The 27,910-nt window shown below is 33.2% G+C and overlaps 1 protein-coding gene across 2 annotated transcripts in view; it reads left to right on the top strand.

The window, feature by feature from the left end:
- Positions 1-1,476: 1,476 nt before the first annotated feature.
- Positions 1,477-27,910, top strand: part of LOC111049868 (flocculation protein FLO11) — a 61,318-nt gene continuing 34,884 nt past the window's right edge. Inside the window, exons 1-6 of one of the 2 annotated variants that reach the window (XM_039424382.1) lie at positions 1,477-1,795; positions 6,956-7,185; positions 13,739-13,889; positions 16,168-16,517; positions 18,208-18,319; positions 20,302-20,453. In XM_039424382.1, the coding sequence (XP_039280316.1) occupies positions 7,006-7,185; positions 13,739-13,889; positions 16,168-16,517; positions 18,208-18,319; positions 20,302-20,453 (945 nt within the window). In that variant the 5' untranslated portion in view covers positions 1,477-1,795; positions 6,956-7,005. The remainder of the gene's footprint in view (positions 1,796-6,955; positions 7,186-13,738; positions 13,890-16,167; positions 16,518-18,207; positions 18,320-20,301; positions 20,454-27,910) is intronic. The other variant, XM_039424383.1, reaches the window with a different exon arrangement.

The following is a 27,910-nucleotide window of genomic DNA, read 5'->3' as shown; positions in this document are numbered from 1 at the left end:
AGCCATTTTAGTATGAGCAAAATGTGATAAGCTGCTCTAGACTAGACTCACTTTTTTTGAAGCATTTGCTTCAAAAGTTGAGCAAATGCTCTAGTTTATTCATACAGTTTTGAGTATAAGCTCAAAAATGCTAAAACTATTTTTTTTATGAGCATGAGCAAAAGGTTTTGCTCACGTTTATTCATAGAAAATGAAGCGAATGCTCCATATTTTAGAAGTATAAGCAAATGCTCAACTTTATTCATATGGCCCAATGACTTGCTCCCACCAAACGAAAATCGAATTCTGGTTCACCGTTTTTGGCGCGTACTTTTGAAATTGATTGTTTACAGATTGGTGTTGACAAAATAATAAAGGTGTTATCAATATGAACATTTCAGCTACTATTTATTATTATTGAATCAATAATAATTATTAATTTATAATTTGAAAAAATATATATTTTTAAATTTATCATACAAGCTTGTTCATGCCAATATTATCTTTTATATAGGTTGCAACATACCTATATGTTATCTTATCACAACAAAACTGGAGTATTGATTAGTTCTTATAGAAGCACTAGGCTAATCAAGTTTTTCCTTATTAAGTTTTTTTAAAATAATTAATGATGGCTCGTGCTGTCATCAATGAAAATTTTACTACTTTTTCTATGCAATTAGTGTTAATGAATAAAACGTTTTATGGAATATTAGCAAAATGTTAATACTGTAATTGAAGTCTCTTGATTTATGTCTACTATCCAGACATTTATCTGGATAGATCCTAGTCTAGGAATGAATCAACAAAATATAGTATTCCGACTAATAGGTAACATAAACACATCTCAGTTTAGTAGAATCGTCGATAAAGCTAATAAATGATAAACTTTCCAGCCAATTTAATAATGAATGAATTTTCTGCTTTTTGACTATCCTGTAATTGATTCCATTAATGAAATAAAATACTTTGTACGCCTCATCCTTTTTTAGTCTATAGATTCTAGATGTGAAGACATAACCTAACAAAACAGCAGACAACCAACGCTTCAACTCTCGACTAATAAAAAGCGTTGATCCCGGTACCGGTTTTGTGGAACATACTTTTCAAGCGGTGCAAGTGGACATGTACGTGATGCAAGTGAGCATGCACCACTCCACTCTGTTTCAAAATGGCGACCGGTACCTGAACTGTCAAAAGCTCCCACCGAACGCATTGTAGTGTCCTTGGTCAAAATCGTACATGTACCGCAACCTCCCATGAACATAATCATTGTTGATAATCAGTGTGACCAACTCAAAAAATCAGCTGATTTTTCATTTTTAATTATGAAAAACAAAGTAGGGAAGTTGTACAAAATCAAATTTATTCAAGGTTTCAAAATTCTCTGGAAAATTAAACTCACCGTCGATAATTCCTATTAATCAATTTTTAGAAATGATTGACAACTTACTACCAGTCAAAACAAGAATCACTTCGCACTTTGGACTTTGTTCTCTGTCTATCGTCTGTCTGTGCTGTAGTCTGTCGTTACTCGTTAGCGTTTGTGGTTTCGTTAGTGCGATGTGTGGTGTCGTGATTCACTGGCTATTTTTTGAATAAATTTTAATTTTTTCATAAATATTTACTTTATAATTACTCAAATCATATTATTTTGAACATCCGTTAAGTTTAATAATTTTCATCTGTTTTTGAGAAGTTATTTACAATCAAAACTTGTGGTTTTTACGACTTTCCCGTTGGTGCAAGTGTAGTGCTCTTTCAATTTTCAGGTTACTGTGATACTGTCAAATATTTCAAGGCCCTCATTTTTTAGGTAAGTTGGAGCTATATTATTCAGTTATTATCAATAATTATTGCTTGAACAAATCGTTAGAAACAAATTTTAGTCTGTTCATTCTGCTTTAATCAAGGGTTATATTTTGTTTTATTTGGCCACTAATTCAATATTGCCATCCCTTAGGCTATGCAAAATAAAGAAGATTTTCTGTAATCAGGACAGATATGAATCAACATCAATTTACATATGTTTTTTGAACTTGCTTGATTCTTACATCATCCTTAAATCATGCTATCCACTGAAAAGTAACTTTGCATATTTCTTTATAATTTACTGTAGTAACCGTAATCTGTAACTTGGCAAAAAATCCATCTTTTATTCATGGCAATTAATATTAAACTCTATTGATGAATTTTTATGCAAAATGCGAATTGGAAAGTTAGCCTAGTTGTTATTGAATGATAAGTGTTTTACTCAATTGTTTAGGTTACCGTACATCAAAATTTTTTAATCTTACATAACACTCTTTTACTGATTATTATTACTGATAAATATTCTAAGAAAGAGTTTCTGGTCAATATTTGAATAAGTTTTGAGAGTTGGTATAGACTAAGCATATTTAATTTTTTTTTTTTTTTTGAGTGATTGCCATAAGTTATTGAAAAGTGAATCCAATTGATGGGTATTGTTTAGTTATTTAATATTCAAATTCATATTTTGTGTTAACCTTCCAGAGACACCTAATAAAAAACGTGTAGGTCTATCCAAGAGATGTGTACAGAAAAATTGTTTAGTTATTTCATACTTTTTTTAAATCAAATCAAAATGTTTATTCACAATACAAACAATTGAGGGTCCTGCCAAACCAGAAGGTTTTTCATAATGGGCCATATAAATAAAACCAAAACATATTATGATCATGAGCATTAGGTAGAAGCATAAGCATTTGCTCATTTTTTGACCAAGCGAAGTGAGGTCTAAGATTCAAGTCGACGGTTTGGCATTTCTCTTAATGTTTAAATGTTTATATTTTGCGCATTTACGGCGAAACGCGGTAATAGATTTTCATGAAATTTGACAGGTATATTCCTTTTTAAATTGCGCGTCGATCTATATACAAGGTTATTGGAAATTTTGCATTTCAAGGGTAATATAAAAGGAGAAATGAGCCTCCTTCATACGCCAATACTAGAGTAAAAATCAGACTATAGAATTATTCATCATAAATTAGCTGACAAGTGATTACACAGATGTGTGGAGAAGCCATTCTATTGCTATATTTCCATAAGGTCTGTAGTTTCAATCAGGTACTGTACTTGTGGATGAGAATACTGCATGAGGTCTACTGTTCCCAGAACTACTAGTATATGAATAAGCTTCACCTTACACTCTTACCTTATGCTCCTGAACTCTGGAGTTGGAGCAAATGCTCACGTATTTTGAAGATTCTTCATCAGCTGATTTGCCTTTGTGGCCTTACTTTGTTTTTATAGCTCACGTAAGCGCTAAATATGCAAATATAGACACCGTTTGTGTTTGCGTCGTCTGCTCTGTTGTTTATTACTAGTAGTTCTGTGAACAGTAGACCTCGCGCTCAGTAAGTTACATTGAGCTGTTGTTATGTTTTCTCAAAAATTAATAAATAATATATCAATTTAAAATGTCTAAAAAAATCCTAAATAAACATAGAGCTTTCTGTCCTATCGTACCGTGACGTGTCGTCGCGGAATGTGAGTGTGGGCGCTGTTATCAGGTCTGGCTGCAACTGTCTACGACATTGATGGAAAGATACATTCTCAAGATGTTCGATGTTTTTGAACGGGTAGTATTATAGTCAACTGTCTACTAACATTGATGGAAAGACAAAAACTCTGGTGTGGCGCACTCACACAACTTTCCTTGCCGTTATGAAAATTCAATAACGCTGGAGACACACGAGGGGTGCTATCTCTTCGTAGTGAATGATTTAATAGAACCAACAGTTGCCAACAGTTTGCAATTTAATAATCACATTTTCTCGGATTTCAAGCTTATTTTCAATTTTAGGTGGTAATGTTACTGGACATTAATTGCAGAGATTTTCATGCTCAATCTTTTCCACTTAAAATTTTATGTTTAAATTGTATATGAAGGTTGATAATCGAGAATCTAAAATATTAAACTTTGCATAGATGGGGCAAAGCTCCTGAAATTTTTACAGATATAGGACTTGTAGCAGTTGATAGAGCTTATCAATGACTATTTCAGGTATGAATTTGATCAAAATCGTTGGAGCCGTTTTCGAGAAAATCGCGAAAAACCTTGTTTTTGACAATATTTTTGCCATTTTAGCCGCCATCTTGTATTGCATTTGATCGAAATTGTTCGTGTCGGATCCTTATAGTGTAAGGACCTTACGTTCCAAATTTCAAGTCATTCCGTTAACTGGGAGATGGGATATCGTGTACACAGACGCTCATACACACACGCTCATACACACACGCTCATACACACACACACACACGCTCATACACACACACACACACACACACACACACACACACACACACACACACACACACCCAATACCCAAAAACCACTTTTTGGACTCAGGATACAACATGATAAATACAACACAATAAATCTACTGGTGAATTAAATTATAAAAATTGTATATTATAATATTCTAAATATAAAAGTTATACCAAGTTTAAGCAAATGATGGCTGAACAAAAACAAAATCTTATCAATATAATTTAGAATAAAAAATAAGGGCTAACAAAACTGTTGTCCAATTGAAAAACTCATGTTTATTTTCTTAGAAAAAGCTCATTTATTAATAACAAGCTTCTTCAAGCCCTTCAAAACTGCCCAGATGGTAAATATTACTAGCTGCTACCAGATAGGTTGTTGTAGAGCCTGACCTGACAGAAGGATGGGCCAAGTTTGACCGATTTCGGGCCAGTCTTTGATAAAGTTCATTCTTCCCCTGGTCTCATATGGGTGGTTGTTCTTCCTGATTAAAAGCTTACTCATTCTCATATGTTCTGCAAATTGTGTCAAAACTATAAAGAGAGAGTCTATACTCAAGAATAGTATATAGCTATTATACTATATACCTGAAATACCTTCCTCTTCACCAATACCATCAATGCCGGATGGGTTGCGTCAAGAGTTTAAAATGTATCACTTTTCACATTCATCACATTATTTGCAACTATCGAGATGGCAGTACACGTCAGACAAGGTCTACCAAGTCGTTTAGAAAATATTTCTGAATGGAATAAAACTGATTTCTCCTAAGCCAACACTTGAGTCTTAGGTTGAATGCTGGTGTGTTCAACCTCTTCAAATCCCCCAGCAGCTTATTGAAGATCCGCAAGGCTAATGCAGGAAATGCATCACAGGTCTTGGACAAACGGCGGTATGGCACATCTATGAGACCTCGACTTCTAGAAGTGTCGTGACCATGGAAGTTTCTCCTCGTTTTAAACTTTTCAAGATCTGCTCGCACATACACAGCACCCAAGTAAATGTAATGACTGTAGATGGTCATTACACCTGTGGATTGGAAGAGAGGTCGACAATGATTCAGAAATCCACTAAAGGTAATAATGCGGATGACCCTCTTTTGCAACTTGAGGACATCTTTACATGCAGAAGCATGACCACACAGCAGCAGTCCATAGCTCAGGATGCTATGAAAAATCGCATGGTACAACTGTATACTATTCTTTGTCTACCCTGTCTATTGAAGGAGGCTGAGCAAGTCACAAAGGATCACAAGTCACAAAACCACAAAGGATCCTCAAGTTTCTCTCCTGAATGCGCTCCGCAGAACTTGTGGCTCCCCCAACACGAGAGTTCATACAAAATTACATCCTAAAAATAATAAATAAGAAACAGAAATAATCGACCTTGGGATAAGGCGCAGGGACACAGCATTCCAAATTCCTGAGCAGGAGTATTTGAGTTACAACCCCTAAGTCTCCCCTTATGAGGGGTTGAAATTCAGTTGTACGTCAAAAGGTAGAGTATTTGACCAATAACTTATCCTGAAAGTTACAGTATTATATCTACAACAGTCTCCAATTTATTGAAGGGCTCCCATACATATGACTCACTCTGTATATAACCTTCTCTTAACTGTGTACAATGCAATTGGATAACTGTATACAAATAATAGACAATTTTGTTTATAAAAATGGCTATGTCAACGTCACCACTAGCCTAGCCCACCTTCTAAAAATTGACTTTGCCGTCTCTTACTGTTAATACCATTTAATTAGTACCATTAGGACTACCAAAAGATGGATCAAGTCGAGAGTTCATTGTACTGTTTGTACATCCTTCACATAGTTTCATGGCTGGTCAACCGTAATGTACACTTGGCCGAGTACGTGATTTGAAAAATAATCTTTCGATTCACTACTTCAAGTATCATTATGAATGACGAGCAGTTATTCGGCCAGTTATATGGGGCTGGCATAAATTCAAATTACCATCATGTTCGATGGTAGTGTTCAATTCCTGGAAATTTTCTCTATAATTAACAACTATTTTGAATTTTTAAGAAAATCTCTTCTAAAAGGCAATGCGATGCGCACCGAGGAAACGCGTTTCATGAACCGCCAAATTCGGTTTCAGTTAAACTGAGCAGAGCACACTGAGTTGCATTGAAACTATCTTGACAACATTCTAATCGGTGTTTGTTTATCAAACCTGTTATGTCAACGTCGTCATTAGCCTACCTTGTCAAAATTACAGTAATTTTTATTATATTATGTTTCTCTTCCCAAGAAAAAAAGAATCTGTAGGCCCTAACAAACGTTGTTAACTTTGGCCTATCATTCTAACAAATGTTAAGCTATTCATTTTATATTTGCGAAAGTTTATGTTTAGTTTAGTTTAATATATTTCATCCAGTGACCTCCTGTGGAAGGAGTATAAGGATTTGTCAATTTTTTATTTAAATCCAGTTTCTAATTAAACGAATTAATAACGAGTTGTGAGAGTTGAAGTCTACTCCCTGGTGCCGGGAAAGTGATCGTGGAATTCGAAAATTCGGAGATGTAATTATTATACACTGTATTCAAAGATGCTGTAGAATTGCCAATTGAAAACAATGTTCTCATAATAATGAATATTATATACATTTATGTAAGTTGACATTCATCTGCTAATACATTATTAGAATATATGTTAATATGTTGACAGTTGAGGGCCTGCGTCCTGGAGAATGATAGTGTTGGAGACGACCTGTTGAGATGGATTCGTCAGTGACGAATGGCAGTAGTGAAGGCTATGTGCCTCCAGCGACCGCCTTCACCGTTCACTTTGATGCTGACACCCACAAGCAGAATGGAGCCAGTCATCTGAATAACAAGTTCACGCGGCGACACATCAGAAATCTATCGCTGCCAATCGCCAAAGTCTACGATAATAAGGTGAGTCATTCTGTGATAACGCTCACTTCGAACTGTTAGGCTCCTACTATACAAGCATCATAGTCTTCAGAATGCATGGTCTTTTATAATGGGACGCGTATAGTACGCTCGTATAGTTTTTCTCATAACAGGCAATAGCTCTCCTAAGAGAGATATATGTTTTTCTCATATTCCGTTAAGGTGCATTTTCGTTTGTCCGTAAACTTCCGCAGTCGACGACGACAAGCATTGCTGACATTCATATTGTTCAAATTTCAAGTGTGCTAAAACAGCTGATTAAATAACTTTTCATTATTCGTGTTTATTATTCAAGAATCAAAACATTTCTATATAAATATCAACATATTGTCATTTGAAAGTATGAAAAAGTATAAACACAAACTCCCCCATTAAAACATAATTCAACATCATATTTCAGGTTATTTAGACAAATTGAAATCCACCCAATATGAGATTCTTGCCCTGTCGTGGTCGACGACGGCATTTACGCACAAACGAAAACCCAGCTTTAGCAGTAAAGAGATAAAAATTCAGTGTGTCTGACACTCGAATGGCCGTTTTCACACTTACCGATTTCTTTCCGGACAGAAAGCCCTGATTGGTTAGCGTATCGACAATCAGCCAAAAATATTCTATTCAATCGCTACTTAGTTATTTTGGTTGTTAGCAGAAATGATATTAACTGACGGAATTTATGTTTTCATGTTTGACAAAATTACTATGGTAAGCTTACTGTATTTTGAAGTAAGGTAGTATAAAAAATACTCCTTAGTATAAAAAATAAGGAATATAAGAACTCCTATATAAGTGCTGCGGTTATAAGGTTTTGTTTTGAGTTTATTATGTGTCACTTTCGATTATAATTTTCATGTCATCTTAAGGTAATTTAATTACCTAAAATGAGCGAACAACATATCCAAAGCAGCAAGGTCGGTTCTGTCAATAAAAAGGTAGCCTACTGATTCTTACACCTTATAGTGAACAATAATAATTCTAAAGTAGGCTATAGTGAATTCTTGATAATTGGAAGTAAACCATGGAAAGTTTTCTGAATAGGTGGTAGGATTTGTCTCTACCTTTAATATTATAAAATGCTTGGAAAATATCCTTATTATTTTGAAATCAACAATTTTGAGGTTTTACTTTTTCAATAAAAACTGTTCTTGGTTGTTCTTATCATTTTTTCAATTTCTGCGATTGCATTGTATGCAAATAATACAGACACTCTTTATGTAAATTGGTCAAATAAGTATAAATGATTTATAAGAGTTGAAATAAATTCAAATTATTTTTATCTATTTGTATTTCTTAGTATTTTATTCAAATTAGTCTATTTTATCCATGGTTTTCTTATTGATAGAATTTATATCTCTCTTAGTATTCATACTAAGAATGGAAGTATCAAATCTATTCTCTTTTTGATTCAAATTTCTAAACTAAACAAAATAGTTTAAATCTCAAGTCTTAGCAATAGGCATTATAAATTGATTATTTATCAAAGTTCAACACGGACCACGATAAATTAAAGAAGTGATGGATGATCGTATGGAATAATCAAATTGTGAGATCTCACTTCAAAAAATGTAGTATTCAGCTATGATGATGTCATGTTGTGACTTGCCTACATGACGAAGAAGTGACTGAGTTGTGATCTCATGATCATGATGATCCAATTAAGTAGGTCAGGTCAGTGGACGCTTCACTTTCGCATTCATGAGGAAGGAGAGACGTTATTTTTAAATTTGGCTTTCATCTGCATGGTCATGGGTTTGAATGTCCACTCAACGTTTTTTCTGTTCGGTAGTCTGTCCACCTGTGATGGGTCTGTTGATAGTTTGATCTGGGCTGCTGACAAATATTTATCTCCCTCTCTCAACCGTGTCTATTAATAGAGCATGTGGCAATAGTTTCAATAGTGCTGGTCCCAATTAAGACTTTTACGTTTCAAAATCCACGTCTTCAGACCAGTAATTTAGTTTTGGCTTTATTAAAGGGACAAATTTTTATCAATTTACGACTGAATCTTGCTTATAAGTTATAACAACTGAGTAAATTTGAAGAACCTATAATTCGGAACCCAACTTTAACTGTAGGTCTATCAATTCCTCATCATCAAACTCATTTCTCACGCACAACCCAGGGTTAGTGGGAATCATCCTGATAAAAGAATCATCCTTCTAATATGCACCACCACGATTATTATTAAATCTTCTTTCAAATTACATAACGTTTCATCAGTTTTAGTCCGATATCATTCACAAAAAGTCCAATATTCACTCAAGTTTCCAAGTTATTTTTTATTTCATCTTGCAAAATATTATAACACTATTTTTGGGAATGAGTATCGCAGCTATTGTATTAAAAAAATATATTATATGAATTGTTTTCTAAAGTAAAGGTCTACATATACTTTTTTGTATTATTTGATTGTCTTGAAACTTACTTAGAAGGTTACTGTTGCAGTGAGGCTAATAGAAATTTTACTGTTAATTAAACTGTTAATAAAGTTTACTGTTGATTAATTTGTAGTGAATTTTCAACTCTTTAATTCAATTACGTATGAAAATCATGCTTAAATAGAATGAGATATCGAAACATGTTCGCATTAAGAATAAATACTACCATTGAATTGTATACTTATAGAACATGAATAACCTTCATCCACTTACAGGCCTTCAATGATTTAGACCTATCACATTTGAAAAGCTTCAAATAAGAATAATATTGCTTGAGATATGGAGTCCTGAACATTAATCTTATTCCTTTCAAAGGCATACGGTAAATGATTTTTATATCGTTAGGTTCAACTTTCACTTGACATGTATAACCTTGTCTTTCTCTTATTTGTTGAACTAATGTATGCATTTGAAAGGAATAAAGGATTTAAAGCCAAAAATTATCTCCTTTCAATATGATTCTCGAATATCTAAAAACAACCATCAATATATCATTGAAACATGTTCTATTGCTCAGTATCCTATTATACAAGCGGAATAGATGCGACGTATTTTTTCGCTCGTTAACAGGATGCATTATCTCTTAAATGGTGAACACTATACAAGTGGAATAGATACGTCCCATGAGAGACAATACATTATTCTGTTGGGCGAAAAAAATTCCGCATAGGGTACCCCTTAGAGCGATTAATTCTGGTTTATATTTCTCACTTTTATGCATTCAAAATTATTAATAAAGATTTTTTATTGCAATTGAGTTTCAATGAAACAATTTTTTATATTGGCATATCAACTTTACTAGCTTTCTTCTATATTCAAATGGAACATAATTATTAAGAAGAACAAACTTTCAAGCTATACCGTTCAAAGTACGAGTATTATTAAAGTATGGTTTCAAGATTTAGCAGGTTTAACTGGCTAATTTTTATATTTTTGGAGGTTATTGTTAGTTTTGAATTATTACTCGTAAATTCTGGAATATCATCTTATATTCTGGTGTAAAAATTGAATTCCCCCTTCAATAGAATTTGATGAACATGCATGCATTTTACACACTTTCCGAAGGTACTGGATTGTATAACATTTAACTTTTGCAAGATTGTGACCAATAAATTGATTTCGTAACCTTAACTTCAAGCGCTTTTCAATATAATTGTAATAGGCTAGGCCTACAGAATAACATTTCAGACTCTTGTCTTACTCACAAATTTCCAGTCAGTTAATATAGTTAATTTCCAGTCACAAATTATATAGTCCAGTCAAATGGTCGTTTTTCAGGAAACAGCCCCGAAAGAATTTTTCTCGACGGTTCTATATGTATTTTGGGGCACTGAATTCGAATCTGAAATTTGCTGATACGCCAGAGGGCGGCTTCACCCCCAAAACCCCAAAAAATTCAGACTTTTTAAAATTTTTCCATTTTATCTAGTAAACCTTAATCCTAAGGAATCCTGTTCATAATAAATTGTTCTTTCAGGTGATGTGTGGTTTTTTATCTATACCAGAAAAATATCCAAGTTGTATAGGGTAGAAGTGGTAGGTTTGCATAATTTTGAAAACCCCTTAAAAAATATCCCTTTTTTGTAAATTCGTAGCTCCGGAACAAAAAATGGTAGAATCCTGCGTGACTACTCAATTTATTGGAAATTTTATTATCTTTAATTTTGTCGTGAATGATTTTTCTTGAGAAACTCAAGGTTTACGAGATAAAATGGAAAAATTAAAAAAAGTCCGACATTTTGGGGGTTTTTGGGGTGAAGCCGCTCTCTGGCGTGTCAGCAAATTTCAGATTCGAATTCACCGCCCTAAAATACATATAGAACCGTCGAGAAAAATTCTTTCGGGCTGTTTCTTGAAAAACGACCATTTTACTGGACTTTCAAAAAACTCATGATTTTCTAACTTGAACTCTTAAAAGTCTGCTCAATCCTACTTACTCATTTCAGTGACATTATTTATGGTTTGTAGACTCAAATTTCTCGAAATGTGACTCATTAGCTCATTAATGTTTCCCAAATATTAATGCACTAAACTAAAATCCATTCGCTTCAGTTTCTGAATGTGTATGTTTCTGAATTTTCGCTAATATAAAACTATCACCGGTGTAAATGATTGTGATTCATTACAAGAGGATATTAATGAGATTGCCACATGGAGCTCTGTGAATGGTTTAAAAATTAATGTAAATAAATCACACATAATGGCATTTTCAAGACAAAATCTTCCTTTTAATTTCTCTTACATGCTGAACGGTTCTGCTCTTCCAATCAAAATATCGTGTAAGGATTTAGGAGTCTATTTTCAAAACGATTTCATCTCTCATATTGAACACATTTTAAATGTTTCTAATCGATTTTTGGGCTTTGTTATTAGAACTTGCAAACATTTCAGTAATTTAGATACCATCATATATATGTACAAGTAAGAAGTAGATTGGAGTATGCCTCAATTATTTGGGATCCTTATCATGTTGGATATTCTGATTCTCTTGAAAAAGTTCAAAATAAATTCCTTCGCTACCTGTATTTTAAAAAGTTTGGCCACTATCCCTATTTTGCATATCCCACTTCACAGCTCAGAATCATGTTCAAAATTCCAAAATTAAAGTCCAGACGTAATCTCCAAGACATCTTACATTTATATAAATTAGTTAATGGTCTTACACAGCATCCTTTTCACCTAGAAAGATTGGGCTTCTATGTGCCGACTGTTTCTCGCGGGAGGTATTTTTCGTTTTTTATACCAAGATCTCGAACGTTGCAAGATTATAACTCACCCATCAATCGATCCATTAGACTTTTCAACACAGTATCTCGTAATATCGATCTCTTCAATCCATCTTTGAATGCCTTTATTAAATCATGCTACTGGAATATTCGTTTTTGTCATTTTTTAACTTTAAGCACTCTCTCTCCTCTCTTCTTCTACTTTCTATCTCTAAATATATATCTTTACCTTACTTTTTCTCTATTTTATTATTTTCTTTGTAATTTTGTTAAGTTTAATTAGTCAACTCTTTCTTCTTATTTATATTGAACTTATTTTTATTCTAATTTCTTGTTTTAATTAAACTTATTTACATTGTACGATACGAATATAATGATATGAATAATAGTATTTTATTTTAAGATTAAGCATGTAATTCTGAAGTTTGTTTAATTTCTGTATAAGTTGTTTTTTTTTCTTCTTCTGTATTATTTTGTGTGGAGTGCGGTTTTGGGCAGTGTGCCTGTCGCATCCACACTGATTCACTACATTCACTGCAATGTATGTATGAATAATAATAATTCGGTTTAGAAAACTTATGTTGTATTGCCAATTTTTCATAATTTAACTGACTAAACCACTAGACCAAATGCTATTCTGGCATTAGAAACGTCCTTAATGGTTCATTTATTCATTCATAATAATTATTGTATGAATTGAACTACTTTTTTATTAGACAAAATAATACTACCAGATATATTATGTATGCGACTCACTAATTTGAACAATACCAACTCAAAATAAGTCTTGTGTTTATATTATTACCTTGAAATCAACTCATCATTTGAATGAACAGTTTCTAGCTCATAAGTTACATTCGAGAAAGGTTTTACTCGGCTTGGAAATTTGAATGCTCTATATATTCGCAGCTTATTCTCATTGATCAAAGTCATTTGAATGATTAATACTTATTCAACAATATAAAGGTATCAAGATAGTTCCATACTTAACACTAAAGTTGCCGGGCCTCAGGGAAAATCTCCAGTGGATGTGAATGATGATGTGTGGACGTATGGATGAAAAAATTTCCACAGATTTTTCCTTCCACACTTTGGTATTTTCTTTAAGGTAATTCTCGTTTTTCGTAGCGTGTGGAGCCGGTGGTATGAATCTGTTATGCTGGATTAACTTCTAATGAGCAAAATAGTTGGATAGCCTCAGACAGTCAAGTAAATTGTAATGATTTGAATTTGTATCGTATTCGAATCTATTTTGAGGACTCATTATGCGAAATGTTCTTCGTTATCGCAATTTTCATCCTCTTATTGCATTCTTGGAATAATTCACTTTCAAATTTGCTAATTTTGACTAAAAAGTAATTTCAATTTCAGGTTGCCAATGAAGAGAACAAGACTATTTTGAACGGGAAAATTCCTCGAAGGGCAGGAAATCACTCTGAAGGCTATTTTTCAAGTGACACCGAAGAGGATCCTACTAACCAAAAACTGTTTGTAAAAAAGGTTTTGAATGTCGATAAGAAAGGTGTGTTATTTCAAGAAAATATTAAATAATGGCACACTACATCTCATATGCATACTATTTATTATAGTCTAGTCAAATGGTCGTTTTTCAGGAAACAGTCCCGAAAGAATTTTTCTCGACGGTCTTATATGTATTTTGGGGCACTGAATTCGAATCTGGAATTTGCTGACAAGCCAGAGGGCGGCTTCACCCCCAAAAACCCCTAAAATTTCGGACTTTTTTCAATTTTTCCATCTTATCTCGAAAACTTCGAGTTTATGGAGAAAAACAATTTCCTACAGAATTAAAGATAATAAAATTTACAATAAATTGAGTGGTTGTGCAGGATTGTACAATTTTTGGTTCCGGAGCTACGAATTAAAAAAAAGGGTATTTTTTAACGGGTTTTCAAAATTATGCAAACCTACCACTTCTACCCTATACAACTTGGATATTTTTCTAGTATAGATAAAAAACCACACATCACGTGAAAGAACAATTAATTCTGAACAGGATTCCTAAGGAATTTTCGAATTTAGTATTGGTGGGAGGGGGAATACACCCAAAAATAGAAAATCATGTCCTACAGCCAAAATACAAATTTTTCATTATAATACCTTTTCAAGGCCTTCCTAAGAAAAAACATACTTCGACTGAAATCATCTCACGAGGGTTATTTTCTATGAGAATTACCCGTTAGAAACATTTAATTTCAGTATTTCCTGGTGGGGTACATCATAAGGATACATCAAGGATCAAACCTTTATACACTTATAACTTTTGACAGAATGATCAGATTTCCTCGTACTACAGCTCATTCTTCTCAGCTCGTCAAGGCGGTTCAAAATCATGTATCATAACTGAAATTTGATTAAAAAATAAAAAACTCTTCCTTCAGTGTATTTTAGCCCACATTTAAATACACAGAAAAATGGCCAATTTCTATATTCAAAACTGTCTATCTAGGTAACCCGAAATAATAAGAAATGGTACCTGGTCTTGATTTGACGTATCCTTATGATGTACCCCACTAGGAAATACTGGAATTAAATGTTTCTAACGGGTAATTCACATAGGAAATAACCCTTGTGAGATGATTTCAGCCGAAATATGTATTTTTTTTAGGAAGGCCTTGAAAAGGTATTATAATGAAAAATATGTATTTTGGCTGTAGGACATGATTTTCTATTTTTGGGTGTATTCCCCCTCCTCGCACTACTAAATTCGAAAATTCCTAAGGAATCCTGTTCAGAATTGATTGTTCCTCCACGTAATGTGTGGTTTTTTATCTTTACTAGAAAAATATCCAAGTTGTATAGGGTAGAAGTGGTAGGTTTGCATAATTTTGAAACCCCCTTGAAAAATACCCCTTTTTTAAAATTTGTAGCTCCGGAACCAAAAATGGTAGAATGACTGCCCATATGGCACGAGCACTCAATTTATTGGAAATTTTATTATCTTTAATTTTGTAGAGAATTATTTTTCTCCATAAACTCGAAGTTTTCGAGATGAAATGGAAAAATTAAAAAAACTTCCAAAATTTTAGGGGGATTTGGGGATGAAGCCGCCCTCTGGCGTATCAGCAAATTCCAGATTCGAATTCAGCGCCCCAAAATACATATAGAACCGCCGAGAAAAATTCTTTCGGGGCTGTTTCCTGAAAAACGACCATTGACTGGACTATTATGTTGTTTTCTATCAAGTTTAATATTACGACTACAATGATCAACCTTTTTATATATTTTTAAATATTGATTATATTCAAAAATCAACCATTATTTAATCAATTATTTTTCAATATAAAAAGTATACTATCAATATATTATATTTTTAAAATAAAATACTTTCAGCACTTATAAGGTGTAAGTAAGCCACTATATATATGTTAGTATTCTGATCTATAATTTTTTTTCATTTCGGAGATTGAAGGGTCTTTTGAAATAGATTATAAACATCAACTGCTTCAACATCCAATAGCAATAAACATTTGCATAGGAGATCATGAAAATACCAAATCTTATTTTACTAAAAATTACATTCCATTACACAGCATTACATTATACTCATATTATTATTAAAATATGAAGTTGAATGTACCTATCTCAATTTCTCTACATGAGTTGTATTACTGTATATCAATATTATTGTAGCTCTAAATTATAGAAAATTATATTGCTAAATAGCTTCAGTTTAGTCTTACAACTCTGCAAATTTTTTGCTTTCTATTTTAACCTCTCGTTAAATCATTCCATATATATTTGGCATCGTATCATCATTTTTAATATTATTATGATTTCAGTATCGAATCCGACTAAACTAGCTCAGGAGAAGAGAAGGATGACGGAAATTCCGGCTGACACCAAATTCAATAAAATTGGAAATGGTCACAAAGCTGTCGACGATGAAGATGATGATGAGGAGGAGGAGGATGACGAAGAAGAGGAAGAAAGAGGAGGAGGAGGAATGCTGGCGCAGAGAAGGATAACGGAGAATGAGGAGGAGGAGGAGGAGGAGGATGAAGATGGGGCGAGTGAAACGGGAACGTACACGATCGAAAAAGACAACGAAGAGGTGACGACAGCGCGACTCAATATTGATGCTGCTTTTGGAATCAGCGAAGTCAAGAAAAGTGTTCCCATGAAGTTTCTAGTGAGTATAACGCTGTCTACATTGCTGTAAACTATCAACATTGAATACGTTTTCACGATTGTGAGTGGTTGTCTATGCAGGCAAGACCGTATTATTACAGAGATTGTGATGAGCGCCGTGCCGTCGGTTCTATAGCTGGTGTATGTTTGAGGCCAGTTCTGATAATTAGTCAATTGAAAAATCATTTCCTGGTGGATCAGATGCAACCGAATACTGTAGGCCTACTTACGGCTCAACGTCGTCCGTTACCCATTTACATCATCATAGCCACCTCTAATACAAGGCCGCGGCCTACGATATTGCAACGTCGCAGTGTAGGCCTACAATCTAATACATGATTGGTGAAAAAGATCAGCTGGTATTTTTTTAAATCTTTCTCACCAATCATGTATTAGATTCCAGGCCTACGCTGCGACGTTGCAATATCGTAGGCCACGGCCTTGAATTAGAGGTGGCTATGACATCATCCCTCAGCAAAACAAATTCTGGTGTGCTTCAACCAGCATGAGCTGTTTTGAATAAGCTAATCTTATATTTTTATCATTCTGATGATCTTGAATTGAGATTGATTTAGCTTATGATATGTTATGTTTTTGAAGGGACGGATTCAAGGATCCAAAGGATCAAAGAACCTCACACGTCTACCAAGCTATATTGGTAGGGTATTTTATAATAAATTACTAAATACCTTGAAAAATCAGGAAAGTATAAAAATATTCAAGAATCAACTAAAAAAGTTTTTAGTCGATGGAACACTCTATAGTATCCAAGAGTTCATTTCCATCTGAATATCTCGGTTTGTTTCAAAATCTTGACATTCTGTATGTATGAATACACACTATTTTCTATGTTATAAATAAACTGGACAGCCTTTTTACATAGGTACATATTGCGAGTTATACTCAAACCATATGTGTATACTGAATAATATTACGTATGCATATTATATGGTATATTGACTTGTCTTACACTCCATCCTGGGGTCTCCAAGACGTAATCTTTATAAAAAACCCGAAGCTTATCAAGTATATAACTTGCCAAGTATATAAGTTGGGCAAACCAATACCTGTGTTCTTTACAAGATCCAGGAGTTTTCACATATACTAACATTCCATTGACCACCTGGTTGCTTGCATCCAAACAGAGCCCTTCTAGCCCCTAGTCGCAATCCAGTATGATAAGCTTGGCAGTCTCTTCAGACTGATTACAAAGCCTACACATCTGACTTTCATTTCTGAGTCCAATTGTGTGGAGATGTTTCTTGATGTAGCTTAGCTTAGGCCGGTTCCATATACAGTGCGTAAGTCAGTTGCGTATGTTCTCATGTGACAATTCAATGTATCTGTACGGTGCGCAAGGCCAGGTCTGCTGTATCATATACAACATCTCGATATACCCTTGTATTATAAATGGAATTGCCAAAGCTATGAAATCGGCTTAAATATTCGAGGGATTTTGTGAAATCATACTCTATTATTATATCAATGGTTGAATACTAACCTTTCTAGGCTTGTATTTACTTGCACCAAGTCAAGAACTATCAGAATGGTAATGGTTATTATAACGCCTCCAAGTTGCAACCCAGCTGTATTTTGTGTTCTTGCATAAATTTAATTCTTCATTCAAATTATTAATGGCTTTGAATCATATTACATACCCTTGTATTAAAAACATTATTGGTATTTTGCAGACAAATTCTACGGAATCAAAAACGACGTGGGTGAATGACTGGGCAACCCAAGTTGTAGAGCACAACAGTCTCACGTTGCAGGATCCAACACCCTCACCCAAAATAGCGCAAGGTACTTAATCAAGTAGATTATTATAACAGTTCAATGAATTATGATTAGGTGTTGCTAGTCCAACCTTGTCCTATTTTGTCTCTGTTGATGAAATTTCACTTCAATTATAATTTTTCTATTTATTTTCATGCTTTGATTTGATTTGGAGAGTTTTTTATCTGTATTGTATTTAAATCTCAACATCTTGGAATCTATTATACTGTCACATCATTATTGCTCATGATTTAATATCTAATCTAATATATGAGATTTTAATATAAAATTCATAATTTTATTGATAAGGTCTAATAAAAATAAAATAAGTTTTGTTAACGATTTAAAAATATTTTTAATTTTGGAGAGTATTACTCTGCCACATTAAGCTGGATTCTCACACATTAGTGACAGTCAGCAGTTGCCTCAAGTGCTAATGAGATTGATTATTGATACTATAGTGAAGTCCACGTTATAATGGCAGTGAAGAAAGATAGGAGAAAAACGTTGTCAAGTCTCTCCATTTTGCCACTGACTGTACATAGCTGTTACTCAATTCATCCCATTAAATTTAATCTAATAATAATTATCATTTCCTTGATAAAATAATCAATTTAATGTCAAATAAAATTAATCAAGAAAATATTTTTTCATTATTTGATTCAAAAATTTGCTTTTTTAACTGAGATCAGATTTTTATTTTTATACAAACCTGAAATGGCGGCTAATTTAAAAAGCTGTGATACAAGGATCTGAATTTCAAAACAACAGAAATTGAGTTATTTGGTAGGTATTCTATTCCAATTTCTTCTTAAAATAATAGAAAAATAGAAATCCTATTTAAAAATAAGTAATTTCAATGGATTAATTCTGAAATAACTTTTCAATATTATTTATACCGGTACGAGTAGGTCTAACCACAGAATACAAATTATAGGAGTTTTCTCTGGTCTAACCTATACGGGTAGGCTAACTGAAGCATGGATGAAGTCTAGGATGGTTAGTTATCAACTTTTAAAATGTCATTTCAGGTATTTTAATTTGTGTTTCTCATACGGTAATGTTTAAAAATTATTTCATTGTTTCAAAAATACATTTTAAATCAATTATACGACTTGTGTACTCAAGAATTTTGTAGAATGAAGAATAAAAATGGCGGCTGAGAATTTATTGTTTGTTCAGTTTTGTACAGTCACTGTCAAAAGTAAATATAAAATATTCTGGCAAATAGACAACATTGCAAAGCGAAAGAGAGATAGTGCTATCTGTTTTGTTGTATGATAGAAAAGGACAGCAACAGTATTGTCAATCGTACACTGCCATTATAACATGGAGCTCACTATAGGTCGGCCGGTTTTCAATGGGAATAATGCCATTAAAGCATATTGGAATCATATTCTCTGTCACTGTTGTGTGTGAATCCAGCTTTAGCCTGCATTGTGTTGGAAATCCTCATGAACTGTCACAAAAATCAGGCAAACTAGACCATGAGTTGAAATTCCACATTTCTGTTCTACAATTTTCTGCAATTTATATATCATCAGCATTAGCAATGTTTGTTTGTATTATTTTCATCATCCTTTCAATAATTTGTTAATGTATCAATGTCAGGTTAATAATAATTGGAATTTTGTTGACTAGAGAATAATCAAACTGTGTATATGAATATTTCCTTCCCATATGGCTAAAATTGTTTAGATCAGTTTAGCTGTGTTCAAATCTACAGAGTTTATAATAACTATTCGCAGCTCTTTAACATTGAGTAATAAATACAGGACTGATAACTAAGATGTTGACAGGGTTGACTTATTACTCAAATGTTTACCTCGACCTTTCAAAGTGATTAAATTTCAGTTGTTTTAGAAAACTTTTCATTTTCCTTCGTACAAAGTCTTTTAAATTTGTATTTGAATAGCTGTGACGTTTTGAAAATTAAAAATACGTTCATGAATGACTGGGAAAATTAAAAATAAAACTTATGTATGGTTTTCAATTTTCTTGTTGTGCAGTGTCCAGCTTGGGTAGTAACAACAGTAGCAGTAATATAACGAAGATTCCGTCGCCAATCAACATGCGAGCGCGCCCTTTGTCCGCAAAAACAGCCGCTGAGCACAATCGACAATCGACCGTCAAGAGAAGATCGGCCTCTATGAACAGACAGGTACTAAAAAGTGAAATAGTATATTTCGCACCTAGGGTCGAAAATGTACGTTTTCCGGCTCGAGATCGCGGTTTTCAAGTTCGAGACGAAGTCGAGAACTTGAAGCGTTCGAGAGCCGGAAAAACATTTTTGCCCGTGTTGCGAACGCTATTTTTCGCCACACCAAAAAAAAAATAATAATAATGTTAAGTTGGCAATTTTGAAAGCAAAATTTTAAGGTTATGCTACTATAAATCATACAATGTTAATGAGGTTATGATAGTATCATTGTATTCTATTGTTCGGTATCAAAACTACAAAGTAATTCATATCAAGTTATAGAAATGATCATTTATTGATAGTTTAAATACCTATTTAATTATACTAGATACATAAATACATATTAAATTATAAAAAATAAGCATTATTGACAGTTAATTCTTTGTTTTTCACGTAAAATAAATTATACAATCATTATACTTTTTATACAACAAATCTCTATTATTTTATTCTTTATTATTTAAATAGAAGTTGAATGTGCAGTTATGATTGTTTGAGAACATGAATCCTCTAGCAGATTCTACTACTTTTTTCTGAGAGGTCAAATGTACATTCAAATTGTTTGTATTTACAGTCTATTCTGATTGGTTCTCATGACATTTAATCTCAAATATTTAACAGACTTTTGTGCAATCTGGCCTTATAATACAGTATTAAAAATAATACTTCCAAAATAAATTCATCCATTTATCCATGAGATATTGCACCGGGCGCAAAGCGCTTATCATGGATAAATGGATGAATAGAATTTTCATTACTATTTTGAAATAATGTGATGAAAAAAATTAATATAATTGCATGATTCACAATTTTGTCTCAAATTACTCAAAATATATCTAAAAAATTGATTGAAATTAAAAAAAAGTAAGTACGGTAACTAATATAAAAAATAGCTAATAAAAGTCGAAATTCATCGACAAAAAAAAAATGTCATTGACCGAGATTCAAACCTTGATTATGTTAATTCACTGAATTATGAGTACTGATGTATTACGCCTTTACGCTCTCTGCCATTGCGTATTGTTGAACGTAGGGGCCTGACTCATAAGACTTAGCAGACACGTAATACTGTACTGTAAACTAGACTTTTAAAGTTTACTTCACTCCTAAAAAGCGTACAACAGACTTTGGCTCATGACTTATATTATTAGAATTAATATATTATCTGTCTCACAATAAAATTTTCACTCTAAATTAAGTCAGGTAACGTATCTAGGCTACTACTATAATTTAGTGTATAGCGGCAAATTTGAAGCCGGTTTGCCGGCATTTTCACAACAAAATATTGCTCTGAAAATAGTTAAATCATAGAGAAAACATTCGAAGATTCAATCTTGAGTGGGCCTAATGTTTTCTCTATATGGTTTAATATTGAAGAAAAATATTATCTAACAGTTTTAATAATGAATTTCGGAAAAATTACTAGGAATTTTTAGTCAAGGATGAGTTTCACCAGTAGGCTTACCTTAAACTTCAGGACCCTGCTGTATTTTCTTATTATTATTGTTGATTGTATTGCATTAAGAAGTGGAATTCGATAATAAAAAGAAACAATAATTGTTAATAATTATTATTACTTTTAAATATTGATACAATTATTGTACTTTGATTTCAAATTCGATTCTTCACTTTTAAATACTAGCGATGCGTACCTTTCTGACAATGGACAATGCAGCCAATATTATATTGTTGAGGCTATTTATAAATATTAAATTATGAAACAGTAATTTATAAAATATATTATAGACATAATACCGCGATTCACGATACATAATTATATAGATTATTACAGTCGTTATGAGATTATCTCTCTATGATTTGTGAGATCGAACACGATCAGCTGTTATTCAAGGTCATTTTACAGCCCTAGGGCCGTAAAGTTTTACCGGCCTGGTCGGAAAACAATCACTTTCGGCCTCCATATGACGCACGTAAACCAGCTCATTACATCCAAGTGTGGCGAAAACTAGATTATTTATTCATTCATATATTCTATTAGTTGTGTTATTATCATCCTGCGCTCTGCTTGTATACGGGAATTCGACCAGAGCAACTATCCAGAATATACCACAAAAGTTGTAAAAGCCGAAGACCGTTGATTCTACACGAAATTTGCAACAAAAAATGTCCAGTAAAATATTCTCATATCAACCTTACTCTTCAAGATCTATAGATTTTTTGATATTTTTGAAAAAATGACAATAACTAAAAAACTATCAGTCAAAGTCCAATTCTAAGGATGTGGTTGAAAAGAGAATAAAACAATAAGAATCATAATTTGTTCCTTTGACGTTTTTAAAGTTTTTATAAGCGTGTTCACACTGTATGAATTTTGGCTTTGAACTCGACGAATGTACTTTTTTCTATTTTTACGGCTTATAAAAAGTTCAAAAACGTCAAACAAAGGAATAAGTAATATGAATCTAATTGGCAATTTCACCCTATTTAGAATTAGATTTACATCTCGAAAAGTAAGGTCGATAGGCTATGATAATATTAAATATAATAATATATTAATGGTCATTTTTTGTTGCAAATTTCATCTTGAATTGATGGTGTTCGGCTGTTACACCTTTTGTGGGACACTCTTTATATACGGCCTATGCTTATAAGACATATCGCTTCATATCTGCACCATCTCGGTTTGAACGAATATAGATTAGCTGGGAATTTTAAGCAATCATTCACTTAAGCTCGTTTAGATATTTGAACATGGTCAATCCCAGTATGATTTACAATAATTGTGAATTATCAATAGAAACTATGGTCACAAAAATCATAACTATGTTCCAGTGTAATGAATGTTAGTCCAGGCAATGAATGCTCAAAAAAAGAGTATAGAGGGAAATGTTTGGAAGACAATTTTTGACCCCGCAGTTCTGTTTAGGGTGGTAAGGAGGTAAACATATCAAAAGTCCCCACCCCTACCCTCTGTGCTAAGGGGGTGGGGGTGGTTCAAAGGTACCATTTTTTGTTTTCTCGCATATAACTCGAAAACTATGTATCTTACGGACATAATTGTTACACACGAAATTTAAGCTTACATAATTTCCTACATTATTTATTTTATAACTTTTTCTATATCTTCCTTAGTTTTCGAGATATCCGCTCTTGAAGGTGTGACATTTTTGAAAAAACACGTTTGCCTCCATTTTTTTTCAATTATTGCTCTTATAACTTTTTAAAAATCGATGGAAAAAATCCATGCTGATTCTGAACTTATAGAGCATTGAATTCTCTTCAATTTGATGTATAATTTCACCCTTTTACGAATTTCCCTAAACTTTTCGCAGCAGCTTCAGCGTTGATTGTGAAATCTTCATTTTTGCAACAATAGACCAATTATTGACAAAGGAATTTGGAGGGAATGTTTTTGTTGTATACTCACTTCTGATACATTAAACTTTGAAGGATAAATAATAAATTGATTTATATGACTGAGACGTATAATTCATAGACAGACATGACAAGTGACAAACTGATGAGACGATGAGACAAGCCTCGATTCTCGACTCTATACAATATCGATATTAAATTATCGATATATTACAATATCGAATCATTACATTATTCTCCCCTATAATGAGACAATTACATATTACATTATTGATACATGCTATGAGAGAACCTCACAGGAGCTTTCCTCACCCTGCTCGGTTGCACACTGTCATCAACATTTTCATTATTTACATCATTGCCTTTTTCTTCATCAACTACAGGCCAATACAAAAAAACATCGCTTTCATGATCCTTTTCATCAAGACGACTAATTTTTAATTGTGATACATGTACTTTTTTACTTTCACCAGATAACAATTTGATTATATACATGACATTACCAAGTTTTTTCATAACAGTTGCAGGAAACCATTTCACAAGACCTTTCCTGTAAGACAAATTTACAAGCTTTTTTTCACCAAGAACAAAATCTTTTTCATTTTTCAAATCAAATGATACTTTTTTCCTAATTGAATTTTTTGTTTGATCTTTCAAATAACTATATTGTTGACTACAATTGGGATTTGACACAGAGATTGGAGTTTTTGCTTTGAAATTAAGCATAACACTCATAGGTGAAACACCTGTTACACTAGATGGTGTAGACCTCAAAGAGAATAAACATTGGTTCAAGCTGGTTTCTAGTGAAACGTTATTGTTTGACAGAATTGACTTGGCTAACAATTTCTTCACAGATTGTACCTCGCTTTCAGCTAATCCATTCGATCTTGGATTATATGGAGCAATTTGCAACAATTTTATTCCTCTATTTTGACAATAAGATTTAAATTGAAAAGACTGAAATGGCGGACCGTTGTCCGAGACAATTACACAAGGTACTGAGAATCTTGAAAAGCATTCATTCAACTTGTTTATAATAGTATTCACATTAGTATTATTTACAATGAAACATTCTACCCATTTTGAATAATCATCAATGATTATAAACATTTTTGCTTTATGGGTGTCAAGCAGATCAATATGAACACGTTGCCAGGGACCACTAGATTCTGGCCAAGACTTGAATTTACTTTTAATTTTATTTTGAGTAAGTTGACATACTTTACAAGTTTGAACTTTTTGAACAATATCGTTGTCCATATTGAACCACCACACATATGATCTGGCAAGTAGCTTACTTCTAGTGATACCAACATGATCAGAGTGTATTATATCTAACATTTTCGCAATTAACACTTTTGGAATGACTACCCTATTACCATACATTAAACAACCTTCTTGTACTGATAATAAGTTTCTTATTTTAAAATATTTACTCAACACATTGTCATTTTTCAATTCATTTACATTACCGTTTTGAACAATTTCAACGACCTTACTAAGTACAACATCCTCTGCTGTACTTTCTGCCACTTCCTTGTGCGATACTAAAGGTGTCGACAGGTATACAAAATTACAATCATAATTCTCATCCAACAATTGAACAAGATTAGAATTTGCTAAGTCAACTTCGCTACTGACAGGTAATCTAGACAGACAATCTGCATTCATAATGTGTGACCCTTTTTTATATTGTATTTTATATTGATAAGATGACAAAATTATTGACCATCTGAGCAATCTAGCATTAGACATTTTCGGTAGGTATTTCTTTTCAGAAAACAATGACACTAACGGTTCATGATCCGTCACAATAGTAAAGGAATTACCTGCTAAGTATTTGTGAAATTTAGTAACTCCAAATATAATACTCAAGGCTTCTCTGTGTAACTGACTATAGTTTCGTTGCGCTTTAGTTAAAGTAGCAGATTCAAAAGCTATTGGCTTTTCAATACCATCTATTTCATGACTAAGCACTACTCCTACTAATTTTCCTTGAAAATATGCAAAGGAATCAGTGTACATACTGAACCTGTGTCTACTTCAAATTTAATGAATTTATTACCTATTTTCAAAGATAAATTCAATGGCTCAGCTGTGGAAGAATTCAAATTATTACATGCATATTTGATAAGATTTGTATTATTGACATTTCTGACACAATATTTCGATGTATGACCTTTGAATCCACACGTATAGCACAACCACTTGAGCGAAGGACACGCACTTGGATTATGCTTCACAAAGCAATAATCACACTTTTTTTTGTTACCACTGGACACTTGACTTGGGTAGACCTGGTGACGACCTTGGACTGACTCTGACCTTGACTGGACTGGATTTGACTGGACTCGATTCGGTTTTGACTTGACTGCATTCACATGACGTTGACCTGACGACAAAATGCTTGAAGCAGACTGGCTTGCGGTCTCCATATCGATGACTATTTGACATGCTTTATCAAATTTAAGGCTGCTATCTTCTAGTAGGAGACGATTAATCATATTTTTATCATTAAGTCCTACTACGAGTTGATCTCGTAACGCACGATCAAGATAAGTTTCAAACTCACATTTGATAGATAATTGTTCCAATTCCGTAATAAATTCTGTGATACTCTCACCTTCTTTTTGAACACGGCTGTGAAATTTGAAAGTCTCAGAAATAACTCTGGTTTTTGGAGCATAATGACTAATAAGACACTCAGAACATTCGTTAAATGTGCAATCACTAACTTTCTTTGGTGCAAGTTTATTTTTTAGTAGATTATACTGTTCAGTACCAAGTAATAGCACTAAATGGTCAACTTTCACGGTAGCTTCGGACACAAGATTAAGTCTGTAATAGGATTCAAGTCTTTCAAGAAAGTTCTCAATCGGTTCTGAATCTGGATCAAATTTGGAAAAATTTGAGACTGAATAAGCTCGAGACACCTTACCTTCCGATTCCTCATTAACCATTTTTGGGTAATTCGACAAAATATTTCAGGACAAACCATCAGGAGACACCACGACAAATTTGTACTCGTTCATAGCCTAGACATGAAAATTGCTGCTTGAAATGTTCACGAAACGACTGCTTGAAAACGACGAAATCCTAACCTCCAAACGATAATTTTCATAATTTTATAATCACTGTAGTTCGAAAACATTTTATTTTTTGAATCCTCGTCGCCAATTTGTTGTATACTCACTTCTGATACATTAAACTAATGAAAGAAGGATAAATAATAAATTGATTTATATAATATGACTGAGACGTATAATTCATAGACAGACATGACAAGTGACAAACTGATGAGACGATGAGACAAGCCTCGACTCTCGACTCTATACAATATCGATATTAGATTATCGATATATTACAATATCGAATCATTACAGTTTTAAAGACAATTTTTGACTTTGCAGCTTTGTTAAGACTAGTTAGGAGGAGAACGTATCAAAAGTAAGATACATAGTTTTCGAGTTATATGCGAGAAACCAAAAAATGGTACCTTTGGACCACCCCTTAGCACAGGGGGTAGGGGTGGGGACTTTTGATATGTTTACCTCCTTACTACCCTAAACAGAACTGCGGGATCAAAAATTGTCTTCCAAACATTTCCCTCTATAACATTTCTTGGACTGGACTAATATTGTAAAGCGTACCTTATATTTTACCATGTTCAAAAATGTCTTGACTGAGTTTGGTGAAACCCGACATAAACATTATATTCCATTCATCAACTTGAAAGCACATTGTAATATCCAACTTGGATGGGTACTGACCAGAAGTAGTATAAAATGTATATAGTAGTTTTGCAGTGTGTAATAATTCAAAAATGTGAAAGTAACACATAACCTAACTATATTTGGATTGTCGTATAAATTACAATTGGTAGTTTTGGGCTTAAGCCTGTGGTACTTCTCTGGAAGTTCTGTTATGAATGATTGAAATAAATAAAAAATATATTTATCTACATTTCATAATACAAAAATCAAATACATGATCAAAAAAGGACCCAGTAAGGTTCCCTTTCCGATTTTTGATAGAAGTATGTCTTAACTTAGGTTATGTTGCTTCACTTTGAATCAAAT

The sequence above is a fragment of the Nilaparvata lugens genome, chromosome 3 (assembly GCF_014356525.2).
Source record: "Nilaparvata lugens isolate BPH chromosome 3, ASM1435652v1, whole genome shotgun sequence".
NCBI classification, from domain to species: Eukaryota; Metazoa; Arthropoda; class Insecta; order Hemiptera; family Delphacidae; genus Nilaparvata; species Nilaparvata lugens.
Note: the sequence above shows the minus strand (reverse complement) of the source record. Positions and strands in the feature narration are given on the sequence as shown.